Raw genomic sequence first — 16445 nt, 5'->3', positions numbered from 1 at the left:
CATGTACTTGGATAAAAATTACAAAATTTAATGGTATATCGTATTATTAATGAATATTTTGTGAAATTTTGATGTAGATTAATGATAAAGTAAGTGTATAGGTGCTTGACAGTGATTTAAATGCAGTATTTAGAGAGATACAATTTGCCTGTTGATTAATATAGAGAAGCTTAGGTTGATATTTATTGACTTAGCTTTCTAATCGTTACGCAATGCTTGCTGCCCTCAAAGGACATAATGAACAGATAGGTATGTCCAAAATCATTTGATATATATATATATATGTGTGTGTATAACAAAGCTTCTGCAGATTAGGGATAGATGAGATTATTGCTGGACAAATAAAACATTTTCAATTTTATATAGTCAATAAAAAAACAATACCTGAATCAGTTCTGAGAGAGTAGTCTTGTGTATTTTACTAAAATGTTTTCATTTTATATCATTTCTCTATAGTAATTTATTAGATTATAATTAAATTGAAATCAAAATGATATAAAGTAGGAAGAGCATAAGAAGAGGTTCACATTTAAAGTTTTATATCATTTAAAATATTTTAAGGACCAGATTTCTAGTCTGCAAAGCTTTATATTGTTATTTTCAGGCATGATTCCTTAATGTTGTAAATGATTTTGTGTTAAAGTGTAAAACATTATTATGTAACAAAGTGTGACGTGTCATTTTTGGTTTTTAAAACATGTTATTTTTTAAATGTTTCACTAAATTTTAAAAGGGGGTAGTTATTATAAATTCCAACTGGGGATGATTTTGCATTAAATTTTAAATTAGTTTTGGGCATCTTCAAAATATTGTGCCCGTCATTTAAAAATTAAAAAATAAATTTTGAAAAAGGGAAATTTTTATAGAAATAATTTTTTCTGTAAACTAAAAATGTTATAAAGTAATTTTTTGTTTGGTTTTTGGTTTTTGGTTTTTAGGGGAAAACACATGATTTAAAATGAATGAAATATTTTGAAAAGGGCTTTGGGGTTTAAATTTATTTTGGGTTTTGGGTTTTGGGGAAAGAATAAATTAAAGTTTGTTTCCCTTTTTTTTTTCTCTTGTTTCATTGTTGCATATAGAATGTTGTATTTACTGTTATCACATGACATCTTATGATGTTTTGTATTTCTATTCTTCATATATTAATGTTATATGACCATCATGTCATATACAGAATAAACATCATTAATAGACTATTAGTGAATTGATAAAGATCATGTATTTAAGTCATGTGATAATGTGAATCAAACATTCTTTAAAATTTTATTCCTTCATTCCATGTTTTATGACAGTCTAACAGGGCTATGTTGTACAGCTCACATTATTCCTGGGCATGTTTGTTGAAGTTCTAATGAAATGGGTTATATATACGTAATTTAAAATGTATTTGTATTAAACTTTATGATCATGTCAGCATTGGCCTAGCTTCATCTTTATATAATATATTATTTTGACTGTTGAATGTCTTACATTTTTTGTTAACATCTGTTTTATTCTCAATCCTTCACACACTAACAGAATAATTTAGATTTCACATCGTTTAATATGTTTGTTTTACTATTTAGAGTTCTATAACTACATGGCTTATTGACTGTTTCAGCTTTCACACAGCTATTTTCAACTGCACCAAGATAAATTCACTCAATGTAATCACATGATCACAATGCTTTCTCTAAAAAAACAACCAATGTTGCAATGACAAACACAGTGCAGCCGAATTTTTATACATTTTGTTAAAACTGCTTTCTGGAAGTTAATCACATTTTTGTTAGCATAACTTATATTCTTTTAAATGGTGAATCAGTTCATCATGGTCAATTCAGTTTAGTGTTATTTTCTTACATGTGTATTTAAAAAAAAAGAAGATACAACTTTTTGTTAGAACAAGATATTTTGTCTTAAGGAATGGCCATTTAGATAAAAAGAAAATGAAAAAAGATACCGTTGAAATTAGATGTTGTATGTTACATATTGTATGACATTTCTGTAGGCAGGTTACGGAGATATAATGAGTGGGTGTAAAGAATGTAACTGTTCCCGGGTAGGCTCCCTAGATTATCGTTGCCACCCTATCACTGGGCAGTGTGTTTGTCGCCCGGGGGTTTCGGGTCGATCCTGTGACCGTTGCCAGGAGGGTTACTATGGTTACTCAGTGGGTGGATGTTATGGTGAGATCTGATACTCGTCTGCATTGTTCATTACGAAATTCGTTGTTAGTTTTTTTTTTTTAAAAGTTCTGTCAGTCGTTTCTGATTACATAAAAATGTTGTTTTGTTGTTGACAAATTGTCCATTTAATCTAAAAAATAAAACATAATAAGGTTTATATCAGTTGTTACTGCTATTGTTTAATAGAAATAATAGTCAGATTTATGTGTTTCAATAACAACTTAAAACTTGAAAATGATCTGGTTATATGCAAGATTGCAATATTTTGATGTTATTTTAACATGAAATGTGTTACTTTACCTAGATTGTAGGTGTTATAGCAGGGGAGCAAACAACACTGAAATTTGTGATGTGCTTACTGGGAGATGTAATTGTCTCCCTTTTGTGAAGGAACCATATTGTGACACTTGCAAGGTTCGGGAAACATATACCCCGTAAATGTACCAGGCTTTCAGTTATATATATATATCCAAACCTTTCAAAACAGTGTTGCTTTTAGAGATCTTTTAATAAGAAAATTATGATATTTGTTGTTTTATCTAATGCTTTTTAGTGCAGAAATGTGTATACATTTTAGCTGTAGATTATCAGCTTTGTATTGCGTATTCATTATCATCTTAGTTATAAACTTTTTTTTCTTCCATTGTTTGATAGGAAAAGATAAAACTCTTTACTAAATTGTCTTCAAAAAGTGGTTAGAAACTATTTTTATGCCCCCACAATGTGGGAGCATATAGCGTTGCACTTGTCCGTCCGTCCGTCTGTCCGTCCGTCCCGAAATCTTGTGAACGCAACTCCTCTTAAACCGGATAGCAGATTTTGCTTAAACTTACAGGGATGAACAACCTTAATGTGTAGATGGTAGTAAAGGAAGGAATTTTTGCTGCAACCAAATTTAACAGAATTATGGCCCTTTGTTGATTTTTTCACTAGATACTATGTAGAAATTTTGTGAACACAACTCCTCTTAAACCGGATGGCAGATTTTGCTTAAACTTACAGGGATGAACAACCTTAATGTGTAGATGGTAGTAAAGGAAGGAATTTTCGCTGCGACCAAATTTTACAGAATTATGGCCCTTTGTTAATTTTTTCACTATATACTATGTAGAAATTTTGTGAATGCAACTCCTCTTAAACCGGATGGCAGATTTTGCTTAAACTTCCAGGGATTAACAACCTTAATGTGTAGATGGTAGTAAAGGAAGGAATTTTTGCTGCGACCAAATTTAACAGAATTATGGCCCTTTGTTGATTTTTAGTTTTCAACTTGTGGCACATGTAGTCCAAAAAATATTTGACCTAGAGTCATAAGATTGACAGAACAGTGGCGTGTGGGGGCATCCGTGTCCTATGGACACATTTCTAGTTCTTTTATGCCATGTATCATTGAGTAGGTTTTAGTCAATTATAGATAATAAAAATGAACTTTTACAAACACAAGTTGGTCAGGTCAGTAAAACATTAGTCTTCTTTCTTGTGAAATTTGTCAGTCAAGAATATGTGTACTTAAAATTTGGCCAATGGCATCCTTTCATCATTCTCTTGAAGAGTCACTTTTAGAGCTAGAAATTAAAATTTAGGAAAAATAAATGCTTTGAATACCAAACTAAATTATTATAATTCTTGAATGTACTTTTCTCATTATTGTCCAAATAAATCTTCTTGTTCCAATGACGGGGCAGCTATATGAAGATTTCATTTAGAAATTTATTTTCATGAAATACCCTTAGAACACAATAATTTAGAACGCTATTTATTTTCTTCTATACTCTATACAAAGGCATAATTGTGCAAAATGTTTTACCTTGTCAGATTGGTAAACTTTTCTGTGTTCATTAAAGCTCTCTTTAAGAGCAAGCAATGAGCCTGGCCACCTAAGGTGTTTGGTATATCATGAACATCCAGTGTGTCAGTCTTTTGGGAAAATTATTAAAATTGATTGTCCCCTTTTTGAGCTAAAAGGGTTAAATCAAAATAATCATTTTGTGTTTATTTAATGTTTGTTTTTTTTTGTTCCCACATGTTTTAAAACCATGAAATAAACTTTATTGATGTATAATTTATCTACTTTCATGCTCTTGTTATACTTTAATCATCCCTATGATGTAATTGATATTTTCCTTGTTTTTGAGATCTTAAAACTAAATTTGTTTTTTATTTAAAACTGTAAAAAATGAAAATTAAAAATTTAAAAACCTAAAAAAAAGTTTCATAGTAACTAATAGCATTTTGTTTTAAAAAATCAAAGTTTTTCATGTTTTGAAATAAAATAATGTTTCTTGGTATGAAAAAAGCAGGGTTTTAAAAGGAAAAACATACGGGCATAAAAATTTGTTTGGAAAAAGGGAAAAACACTTATTTTTTCACCAAAAAGTACAAAAATTTCTTTTTACTAATCCCCATCCACAAACACTAATGATTTTTTTAAAAGGGTTTCGTGGATGTTATTTTTTTTGAGATTTGTTTTTTAACTTTTGTTAAAATTTTTAAAAAGACCCATAAAAAAACGGGAGTTTTAAAAATTTATTTACTTTGGGGAATTTAACAAAAATATTTTTTAAAAAGAATTTTTGGGGTTTAGAATTTTGGCAAGGATGTAAAACCATTTTTGGATTTTTGACCCCCAAAAGGCAAAAAGAAACTTTTCCCAGGTGCATTTTTAAACGGGACAGTGTAGATGTTAAACGTGGAGTAGCCAATTTGCATTGATAAAGTGTCAAAAAGGGGAATTAGGGGCTCTTTTTCCCAAAGGGGGAAAATGTTTACTTTAATTTTAAAACACCCCAGTTTAAATGTTTAATTTTAAAAAAAAATTTCCCTTGCTTGCATTGAACCCAGATTTATTGCTTTTCCCCACAGATTGGTAAATGAAACTGTTTTTCTAAAAATCTTTTAAAATCCCTTTTAAAAATTTCTCTGCAAAATTAATGTACCAAAATACTAAAAGGACTTTGGTATTTTGTTGTTTAAATTTTAATTTTTTCAGTTTTGGAAAACCCATTTTAAAATATACCGGGCCCAAAAATCTGTATTTTGAGAGTGGAAAATGTGTTTGCCCTCCCAAATGAGGAGAGAAAAAAAATTTTTTGAGCAGTGAAAATAGCCCCACTTACTGGGGTTATAACCCCTAGGAAGGTTTGTAAATAATACAGGTCAACTAGTTTTTCTTGTGTTAAAGTTTGCTAGGGGTATGGGGGAAATTGTTGCATTTTTCTTTCCCCTCATTGTGTAGAGTCAATCAATTGACTCAAATCAAGTCTGCAATTTTCATGTTATTTTGTTGTGGTTAATGCTTGTGAGGGATCGCCCTTCATCTGGATTTTTTAAGCCCTGTGCTTTGTATTGGTGTAAATGCCCCAGTTTAATGATGTGCACTCATTTTAAGTCAAGCCAAAGCTTTGTTTGATTATTGCTGAACTTTAAAAGTTTATCTTTACAGTGAAAAAGGTTTTATTGTCTTTTATAACTGTTCCAATTTTGTAATGGCAAAGATTATGTAACAATTATATATGCATATTTTGCTTGTATAAATGTGTTAAGAACATTGTATTTAGTTTGTCTGTTGAAACTAATACACTGTACAGATAAATGATAATCTGTCAGGTTTAAATTTCATAACACACATTAAAAGTTTTATTCTTCTTTTATAGCCCTGTGATTGTGATCCAATGGGTGCATTTGACAATAACTGTGATCCCCTGACTGGTCAGTGTGCTTGTAGACTGGACTACAGTGGTATTCATTGTGACAGTTGTCTGTTTGGCTTCTATAACTTCCCAGACTGTAATCTATGTCTGTGTTCTGTGGAGGGGACGGAGCCAGGTAGCTGTAACTCTCAGGGAGCATGTAGCTGTGAGGAACCTAATGGCCAGTGTGATTGCAAGGTAATCTATAACAAAGGATATCATCAGTTTATAATGTAAATATGCAATAAGTATATCAACAAAAAACAAATGTTGTGTTTGAAAAGGATTCATTATAATCATTGGTTTGATGAATTTTATTGTTATTACTCCTTCCTATTTCATTTCAACAACATTCACATATGTTATAAATTTATTTTTTTATACTTTCAACAAATTAGTAAATAGAATAAGGTTATTATAAGAGTAGAATAAGGTTATTATAAGAGTCTTGATTTGACTAGTGGATTTTATTAGGTCAGAATCTTGCAAGGCACTGATGGTCAGAGTGTGATTTGCTTTAGTAAAATCTATGATTGTGAAATATAGGTAATATATTAAGATTTGTTATTATATATTGTACTGTTCAAAATGTATTTTTAGTCATAATCTATTGACATGTCAGCAACATCATGGCATATCACACTTGTATACAATACAGATTTTCTCTTTGTCTGGTTGTATTTGTGATATAATAACAGATCTGATAGTAAATTATTATTGTCTTAAGTTTCTGTTAAAGAGTTGGTTTTACTCTAGACTTCAAACTGTTTGAGTATTAAGCTGAATTATTTTATATTTTAGTCAAACACTAAAGGAAGAACATGTACACAATGTGCTGACAACTCATTTTCTATAGATGAATCCAACCCTGATGGCTGTACAGAATGTTTCTGTTTTAATAGAGCCAGGTCTTGTGAACAAGCTCAGTATGTCTGGACCAAGGTGAACATTTATTACAGTGTTATTCATTTCATATCTTGTTACAGTTTCCAAAAAAAATATTCATGTATACTCATTTGCCACATAGATGAACAATATTTTACTTTTTTTTGCTCTGTTGGCAATGGGTATAATCATTTTGTATGGAGGTTTCCATGTTAACATATTTAAGACCAGTAATATAACTAGAACTGTAAATATACATTAAAAACTTTTTTATAACCCTGTGTTGATTTAATTTGCAAAATTTCTTTTACCATCAATTAGCAAATACCACTTTAAGTGTTCTTTGATTTAACAGACAGACCCAACTTCCATATGAATGTTTAACAATCATTGAGGGATATTAATTTATTCATTTAGTTTTGTTTAGTTAGATATTAAATTATGTAAAATATACAAAACAGTATGTAACCTGAACATTTTAATTTTCAATCTTTACATGTACAAATAAAAAGAAACTTTAAGAATGTATTGAACTGTTGTACAGGTATACATATTTGTTATTAAGCCCTCATATGATGATATATTTATTATCACCAATGTTTTAAATGTAATACTTTTTCTATCTAAAGCAGATGATTAACTTTATGTTTACAGTCAACAGTACCCGATATGACAGTATCATTTAGCAGTCGAGCTAACACTTTGGTGGATAAGCAACAAAATGGTTTCTTTGTTATACCAACCAATGTGTCATGGACTGGTTTACAAACTAATACTCAAGGTGATCCAGTCTACTGGAGGTTGCCTAATGTGACAGGTGACAGGGTATGTTGAAAATTAAAAATATAATATTTACACAGATGTTGATAATATGAGGTTATTATACATTGTACTCATACATAGAGGATATTTAATGAGTGTAGTTTAATACTAAATTTATTGAACGAGTTGAATAAAATCATATTATGCGAGCCTCTGGCGAGCATAATATTGTTTTATTCAACGAGTTCAATAAATTTAGTATTGAATCTACACGAATATAATATTCTATTTATCACATAATATAAAAAAAGAACAATAAACTGTAAAAATGAGTAATTTTTCAACGACGCACCTATAGTGTAACATTAGCGCGCTTTAACGCTATGTTTCTATATAGCGCAAATGACGTCACGTCAAAGTGTTATTACACTAGTGTAATATCGTTTTTATTAAATGGCATTATTACACTCCTGCGCCGCGGTTTATGTGATAATGAATTCTATTTGATAAGTACAGAGCTGCCAAACTATATATACACAATTTAAACAGTTAATAACTTTTAAGTGATATCCATGAATGGAGTCAAAATTACTATAATTCAAGAGCAATACAATTTTCATCAAACTCCAGATTCAATTTGTTTTTATGTTTTTCAGACATTATCTTACAATGGGTATTTAACATTTACCGTGGAGCATGGCTCTATTGGGACTGATCTGCTAGATTTAGAAGGCCTGCGTACCAAACCACTTGTTGTTCTGTCTGGATATGGTATTCCTCTCATGTATAAGTAAGTAAAATTTGTGTAGTAGCTAAATTATGTTGACAGTATTAAAATATATATCAACTAAGCTTAGGACTAAGTGTTTTACATTATTTACAACCTGGTGCCTTTCAACAGATGATCTGCCTCTGTGATACTGTTACAGGAAATTAATTACAATGTATAATGTAAACATTATTAAAGAAAAAAAATCTTTGTAATTGTTTTAGATCAGATTTGATATGGCGGGCAGATGAGAATCTGAAGTTCAAGATCCGACTGCATGAACATTATTGGAGGACACAAAGTAATGGGGATGTGAGCCGCAGTAAGATGATGGTGATACTACAAAATGTCACTGAAGTTTTAGTCCGAGCCACATGGGATAATACAGCTATTAGTGCAAAGTAAGTTCTTCTTAACATAGTTATCTATATCTTTTTTCACTGCCATACACACACTGCATATGTCAGGCATCTTCCCATCTTAGAAGACCCAAGGTGCTGTATTTTAGTACCCCCAGTTTAATCACCTGCAAATTATAAAATGAGAATAAATGAATGAAAAAATTATTACACTATCTCCTTACATTGAACATGTTGAACAGAAATTTGAAAGTTACAGTCCAAGTGTGTTTATAATTTAGAGAAATAATTAATAATGTTGACATATGAAAGCTTTTAAGATAGAAATAGAAAAAAGATATTGAAAAAAAAAGAAAAAAAAAGATATTGAATAAGGTTTTAAATGGAACTGTTTTTTGTAGGATAAGAGACATTGAGTATGATGTAGCAGTGGACAATGCCTTACTTCTTGGACCACCTGCTTTAGGAATAGAACAATGTCAATGTTCTCCAGAATATAGTGGTCTGTCCTGTCAGGTATATATCTTATTTTAACTCTTAACTTGTTATCATGTGAAAGAAAAAATATATTATATGAATTCCTGCCATTAAATGTTTTCAAAGACTAAATGAAATACTGAAAAAAAACTATTGCTTAAAAATTCCATGATGCTCCTAATTAGGGGTGTCACGTTTATCCATTTAAATGAATTCAGTCAGTTTTTGAACCAAAAAACTGGTTATAAATTTTAATAATGGTTAATGTTTTTGCTTACTCTTAATTTGACTATATTAAATTAACTGTAGAATAGGACATGGTAAGTCAATGTTATGTTTCTTCGTTTATTTAAATGATTTAGTGACTGTGTCAGTAGCTCTATACAAAAATAATTCTTCATGATTTTGCTACTTAATGATTTCTGCTGCTTTAAACCTTTATTTTGTTTTTGTTTCTGAAAAGAGAAGTTAGAATAATTAAATATTTTGTAGGACCCTGCAGATGGCTACTATAGAGTACCAAATGTTGGCCCAATAGATTTTACAGATCTTGTTGACATAATTGGTGTAGTTAAACCTTGTGAATGTAATAGCCATGGAGACAGCTGTGATCCTGAGACAGGAGTCTGTTATGTAAGTTTGTTTGAAAGAAAAATTATTTATTTTCAATCTTTACCGATAAAAAATACACTAAATAAAGTATTATGAATGGAAAGTCATTATTCACTATATAAGAAGCAGAAGAAGAAGGACAAATCAGATTGTCAAATGTTTATAGATTGACATACTTTTCAAATGTGATTTCTTAGAGTTTGGTGGTTTTTATAACTTTTTGTAATAAAGTTTTATTATGATTATATTACAGAATTGTCAACACAACACTAAAGGTGACAAATGTGAACATTGTGCAGAAGGTTACTATGGTGATCCGACTACTGGTTCCCCGACTGCATGTCAAAGATGTGCTTGCCCTCTTGAGATCATATCCAACAAGTAAATTATGCTTTATACCTTGTTATACTTGATCAATAATGAATGTTATATGCATCAATATGTAGTTACAAAAATATGAAAAGTAAGTGCTACTTGATGCTGAAAAAAAAATGAAAAAAAGTAGCTAATTTCTCACCCTTTGACATTTGGTGCCCAACGGGGGACCGTGACTGAATATAGTTCAGAGTTTAATTAACATGCTCTGTAACTCTGTGAAATGCGAGGAAATAGAAAACAGTTTTGAAGGTACTAATTACCAATGTTAAATCTTTACTTATAATTAACAGGTAAGAATTAAAGACAGGCTCATTATATTATTGAATTTTGACATCTAAGTCCTTGGTTTATAAGGTTTGAGTCATTTTGGTATATTTGTTATTGTTTAACAGTTTAATTTATTACATTTTCATATTTGTTCTATTTTCAGTTTCAGCCCAACATGTGAGAGAATAGATAATGATTTGATCTGTACAGCATGTGAACCGGGCTATACCGGGGACAGATGTGAATTGTATGTACCCAAACTTATCACTCTCCAGTCTTACGATCATTTGATCTTAATAGAAGTTTTTGTATTAGTAACCATTTATCAGTTTCCAGTTTACAAATAATGGCCAAAGATAGATTGCTTTGAATCATATTGTGATTAATTTATTAAGATACAAATGTTTTGTGTAATAATATTTTGTTAAAATTCCTTAATGTTGTTTTAAATGTTGATAACAAATTGACAGGATAGGTAATATTTCAGTTGTGATGAAGGTTATTATGGTGAACCATCGACCCCTGGTGGTTCATGTAAGCCATGTAACTGTAACCCAGAGGGCTCTGTACTGACTCAGTGTGACTACACGGGGAAATGTCAGTGCCTGCCTGGCATCAAGGGAGACAAATGTGATCAATGTCAGCCAAGATACGCTGTCGTTAAAGGATCTTGTATTTGTATGTACATGTATTCATTATTATCGTTAAACATATAGCTCACTTTTCCCATTATTTGATTTCATTATATGAATTAAGTCTATCACTGTTTTGATATGCATTTTGTAATTTGTTTCTATAGTTCAATTATAGATATTTACAAGCATTATTTAAAGGAAAATTGAGTTACAAAAATTTAAGTAAATTTATTGAATTATACAATAATTTATTAAAGTATTACTGTAATCTCTTAATTACTTTGTTTAAAGCAACTTTTCTAATAATTACAAATGAAACTTTAGCGTTATAACATGGCAATTCATGTAGTTATTTGTATCAATGTTACAATGGTGATGTCAAATGTTGGTTATATTGACATTTGACCTTGGAAGTGTGAAATATATAAGCATTTCATTATTTTATTATCTTTCATTAGTTACAATATTATATTGATCTTTCTAATTTTTACCTTGAACAGTACTAAAAAGACAGTTTAAAATGTATAAATTATGTGTGTATGTTTGTCTATTTCAGCATGTGATGAAGGTTGTACCAGAGAGCTGATGTCTGACATGGATGACCTTGACAATATGATTTCAACTTTGCCCTTTGACCCCTCAAATGTTAACATTTCTGCTCCATACAGGAAATTAAATTTAATTCGCAATGAAACAAGAATCCTCTCAGTAAGTCATGGCAAAGAGTCACCTAATCAATTATAAAATGCTGTGAAGCCATTGTAATTATCAAGCACGAGTTTTCATTGAACATCAATCAAATAATTTAAACTAAAAGATTTGTTTTTCTGTTTTTTAAATTTGTTTGGTAGATTGTATACATTTTCAGAATTTGTGAATTTATGGGTGTAAACTTTCTTTTCTGTTACTTAAAATTGATAAATAAACTGCTGTTGACTACAGTAGCTTTACTCTTCAAGTGCAATAGTGTTTCACAGCATTTGACAAGATTTAATTGTGTTTTAGTGAAAAGATAAATATTATGGTTATGAAAAAATTAATTATGATTAAAGCATGAGTTATATATTGGTTAATGTCATCATATTTATGGGAGAATATTATATTAATATTGATAAAACATATACATTTGTACAGTTTACCTACTCATATGTACCATGATAACTTAAAACTGCATGTTAAATACATTGGTAGTTAGTGAAGAGATGTGATAATTTAGATATATTATTATTACCATGTATTAATTGACATGACATAAGTAATTGAAGAAATCTAACAAAGGTAGATACCAAAAGATATTGTGAACTGTATGTATTGGTCTCAATTTGAATTTCATTTTGGTGCATGTTTATGGTGAAGTTGCAATAATATTATTATTAACAAGGTTCTTTTGTGATATTGATGCAAAAATATCCCTAAAATATTAAATTTGTAACAATAGCAAACTCTAAAAGAAAACCTGAGTACCATTACAATACAGTTCCACTCTTAAAAAGGTTAAAATTTTATTTATATCATATAAACATGTATTAATGATTATTCACTAAAACCCAATAAAGGTGTGATACCTTTAGTAATGGAACTAATAACATTACTATTGATAATGATATGGTGAATTTGTGCATATAACATTAATCTGAAATTTTTAGCAAATTTTGATGCTTTAATTTGAGGGTGTGCCCAATTTTATAGTAATAAGTATGCCAGTTTTGTTGATTATTCATTCCAGCATCTGCATTATATGATGTCTTATTTACTTATTCAATATATTCTTGTTAAATGTATAATTTAAATGGGCATGTATTATTTGATAGATATATGTATAAAAATGCTGGTATATTCACAAGTTCACCAGAAAATATCATAAGGTATATTTATTCAATATAATCATACAGTATGCACTTGTATTTATCTATTAGGATAAATTACGTCATTTACGTTATGCGGAGGTAAACAATATACGTGACCAGATTGATGATTTGGAAATACTGGTTGACAATACTGAGAGAAGAGTAAGCATTTACTAAGTTAACACATTTCGTAATAAAACACATGAAAAAGTGGGGCGTCCATGGCTGAGTGGTTAAGGTCGTTGAGTTCAAACCACTTGCCCCTCACCACAGGGGGATCGAATCCCAACAGGGACTTTGGATTCTTTCCTGTAAGGAAGCTATCAAGCTAGCTTACTTAATATCAGTGGTTCTTCTCGGGTGTCTGTAAGTGCCAGAAATAATGCACTTGAGGACACCAGGAAAGTCGCCATATGACCTCAATGTGAAACCAACCAAAAAAGAAAAAGTACTTTACAGTTAGTTACTTTTCAGTTGTTAATGTATATTTTTAACACAAAGAATATGGATATTGCTACAAGGAACATAATTTTGTTAACATTATTATTATCTACATTTTGTTCATACAGTCCTATTTCAAGTTGTATTTTTGAAAAATATTTCATGACCTTAATGCATGTCATATTTGACAATATATATTAACATATAAAACAAAGGAAATAACACTTGGTAATGATATGAAAATGGATGGAGTGTAACATTGTATTAATTAGGTATTAAGTTAATATGAATATGTTTCTTTTAGTCTGAGGAAACATTGAAAAATAGCAAAAAGAATAAAAGAGAAGGCAGAAAATTGTTACAGAAAGGCAATGAGATGGAGGACACAATTGACTTGCTAAGACAAAATGTTGAAGGTAACAATTTTATTACGCTAGACATTAAGTTAACAATCAATTCTCACAAACAATAGTGGCAATTTGAAAATTGTGGCTCTCCAATTTTAGTATTTTGCTGTAAAAATCTCAAGTTTATTATCTAAGTTCAGCAGGTGAATGCAAATAGACCCTTAACCTATTGAAACCAAAGTGATTAGACTTTGCCATGAGTAAAGCACATCCATGCAGTCTGGTTCTAAGGCTCTTTACTGTTTGCTGATCACTTAAAATTTTCATCTTGATATCAACATTTTTGATAATGGAAACTTCCAAAAATGGAAGCTGGACAAGTCTATTTAAGGCATTCAGCAGGTTATGGGTTATTCATTGAATTTAAACATTAATGAAAGAGACTGATAGATAAGAGACTTCTTGTCTTTATCTTCAGTAAATAATCATTTACTTCTTTATTCAGTTTTTTATTTATGTAAACTTGTTAAAAGTTAAAGATAAAATAGTCTGCGAGTGATATCAGTATAAATTTCAGTTTACATTATAGATTGTAAAGAGGAGACAAGTATTTCTTAAAAGGTTCATTCATTTATCTTGCAACACAGCAGAAAAAAATGAAATAAACCAATGAGATTAAGACATTGACATTTTTTTGTTTAGATCTTGTTGATGACTTGGAGGAGACTGTTGCCAACTCTTTCCACAACCGTAGTGGTATAAATGTCACCTCTGCACTTGCTGAAGCCAGAAAAATACTGAGAGAGATGAAACAAAGAGACTTTACAGATGAGAAAAACAGAGCACGAGAGGAGCATGAGTAGGCATTGTTTACATGACATCATTTATCAGGGCAAACAAGGAGCATAAATATTGATAGTTTTATGTAAACCTTTGTCAGGGCAAACAAGGAGCATAAAATTAATAGCAGTATTTTTATGTAAACCTTTGTCAGAGCAAACAAGGAGAATAAATAGTCATATTTGCTGGGCAAGCAGGGTGCAGAAATATTGATATTTTTATGTAAACCTTTGTCAGGGCAAACAAGGAGCATTAAAAAGAGATATTTTTATGTAAATCTTTTTCAAGGTAAACAACATGAGTGAAATAGTAATTTCATGTAAATTTTTGTTAAAGGGCAAACAGAAAGCATTATCTTTTTGTCATGGCAAACACTTCAGTGTTTCTATGTAAACTTTTGTCAAGACAAATAGTGAAAATATGTAAGTGATAATTCTATGTAACCATTTGTCAGGGCAAACATGAAGCATTAGTTAAGTAATATTTTCATTGTCACATTATGTCACCGCAAACATGGAACATGAGTTACTGTTGTAAAAACTTTATTTCTTAAATCTTTGTTATCAAACCATATTTGGGAATATTTCATACTTGTACCTAGAATTTTTATCTTTACAAATGTAAGGTATTGTCCACTGTTTGAATGGCTACAGTGATGAAATTTGGTTTTTTTTTTTTTCAGTTTGGCAGAGAAGTTGTCTGACAGAGTGCATGCATTAGAAATGAGATTGACAAATACAAGTGAAGTTGAGGCTAAAATTGATAATTTGATGAATTCACTGGATGATTTACTAGACTATATACAAACAAGTGTTAAGAACTCAGAAGACACAATCCAGAAACTACCTGCTTTAAGAGAGGCAATAAAGAACATTAAGGTAAAACTTTATACTTAAATGACTATCATTTGGCTCCCTTTAGTAATAAACAATTTAAAGTATTCTGTTGCTTATTATTCCATTTTGAAAAATGTAAATAAATGTTATAATAAAGTAAAATGTTCATTAAACTTTGAATTAAGTTGAAATTCAGTTATGTAATTAGTGGTTCAGATAGTGGTAGTGTATCTTTGTTATGTTTCGAAAATAAAGCTTGCTATTTGCAGGCATAAATAATTTGAATGAATTATCTTATAAAATAATGATATAATATTTCAAACTTCATACAGGATCAAGTGAAGGAGTCAAAGGAGCTGAGCAAAGATTTAGGTGTAGGTGACGCTGATAAACTTCTTGCAGATGCTAAAGTGGCTTTAAATAGAACCAATGAAAATATTGCTGTAAGTAGACACCATTGTCACTAAAGAAAGTCTGAATACAGGTCCTGGCTGTAGATTGTTTTCAAGTTTCATTTTAAACATAATGTATTTAAGCTTGTGTGCAAAACAAGTTCTTGCAGCTTATATTAATCACTTTCGAGTCTGCTTCCTGGAACCAACCAGTACTGGTGTCGTTTGAAGTAACATGGTCATGACCCGATAAGGGCTCAGACCAATGATCCCTGCATTGAAGGCAGACATCTTAACCACTAGGCCATCATCAATCATCATTATAGAAAACGCCAGTTAAAATCAACCCAAAATACTATGACATTTTAATAAAATCTTCTTCTAAAACAACCTTTAAACCCTGATCAACATTTCTAGGGTAGTATATTGTTATTAATATTTGATTATTAATTGTTGTATCAGACATTAGAGGAGAGAGCAAGTACTCTAGAAGCTGCCATTGACCCACTGGAGAAGAAGGAGAATGCCTTGAGAGAGAATATACCTGGTAAAGATAAGCTGGTAGAACAAGCCTGGGCTCATGCTAATAACCTCTCAAAATATGCTCAAGATCTGGAAAAGTAAGATTTAACTTCACTCTGTATTTTGTAGTAGATATGCTTATTATACTTTACCCTTCTGCTATTGTGTAATTTATTTCTTTAAATTATGATACATCGTCATTTACTTTCTAGTAAA

At 30.4% G+C, this 16445-nt stretch overlaps 1 protein-coding gene across 1 annotated transcript in view; it reads left to right on the top strand.

Annotated features, from left to right (window-relative positions):
• The window catches only part of LOC132753276 (laminin subunit alpha-2-like), an 84389-nt gene that overhangs the window by 46739 nt on the left and 21205 nt on the right, over positions 1 to 16445 (top strand). The window contains exons 21-39 of the mRNA XM_060743728.1: positions 1994 to 2171; positions 2476 to 2606; positions 5825 to 6058; positions 6662 to 6802; positions 7400 to 7570; positions 8164 to 8297; positions 8501 to 8677; positions 9037 to 9151; positions 9605 to 9745; positions 9978 to 10105; positions 10533 to 10616; positions 10857 to 11047; positions 11561 to 11712; positions 12921 to 13013; positions 13597 to 13708; positions 14342 to 14498; positions 15162 to 15357; positions 15648 to 15758; positions 16170 to 16327. Of these exons, the coding sequence (XP_060599711.1) occupies positions 1994 to 2171; positions 2476 to 2606; positions 5825 to 6058; positions 6662 to 6802; positions 7400 to 7570; positions 8164 to 8297; positions 8501 to 8677; positions 9037 to 9151; positions 9605 to 9745; positions 9978 to 10105; positions 10533 to 10616; positions 10857 to 11047; positions 11561 to 11712; positions 12921 to 13013; positions 13597 to 13708; positions 14342 to 14498; positions 15162 to 15357; positions 15648 to 15758; positions 16170 to 16327 (2804 nt within the window). The remainder of the gene's footprint in view (positions 1 to 1993; positions 2172 to 2475; positions 2607 to 5824; positions 6059 to 6661; positions 6803 to 7399; positions 7571 to 8163; positions 8298 to 8500; positions 8678 to 9036; positions 9152 to 9604; positions 9746 to 9977; positions 10106 to 10532; positions 10617 to 10856; positions 11048 to 11560; positions 11713 to 12920; positions 13014 to 13596; positions 13709 to 14341; positions 14499 to 15161; positions 15358 to 15647; positions 15759 to 16169; positions 16328 to 16445) is intronic.

Source organism: Ruditapes philippinarum, unplaced genomic scaffold, assembly GCF_026571515.1.
Source record: "Ruditapes philippinarum isolate M1 unplaced genomic scaffold, ASM2657151v2 ctg641_1_1_1_1, whole genome shotgun sequence".
Classification (NCBI taxonomy): Eukaryota; Metazoa; Mollusca; class Bivalvia; order Venerida; family Veneridae; genus Ruditapes; species Ruditapes philippinarum.
This window is presented reverse-complemented; position numbering and strand designations above follow the sequence as displayed.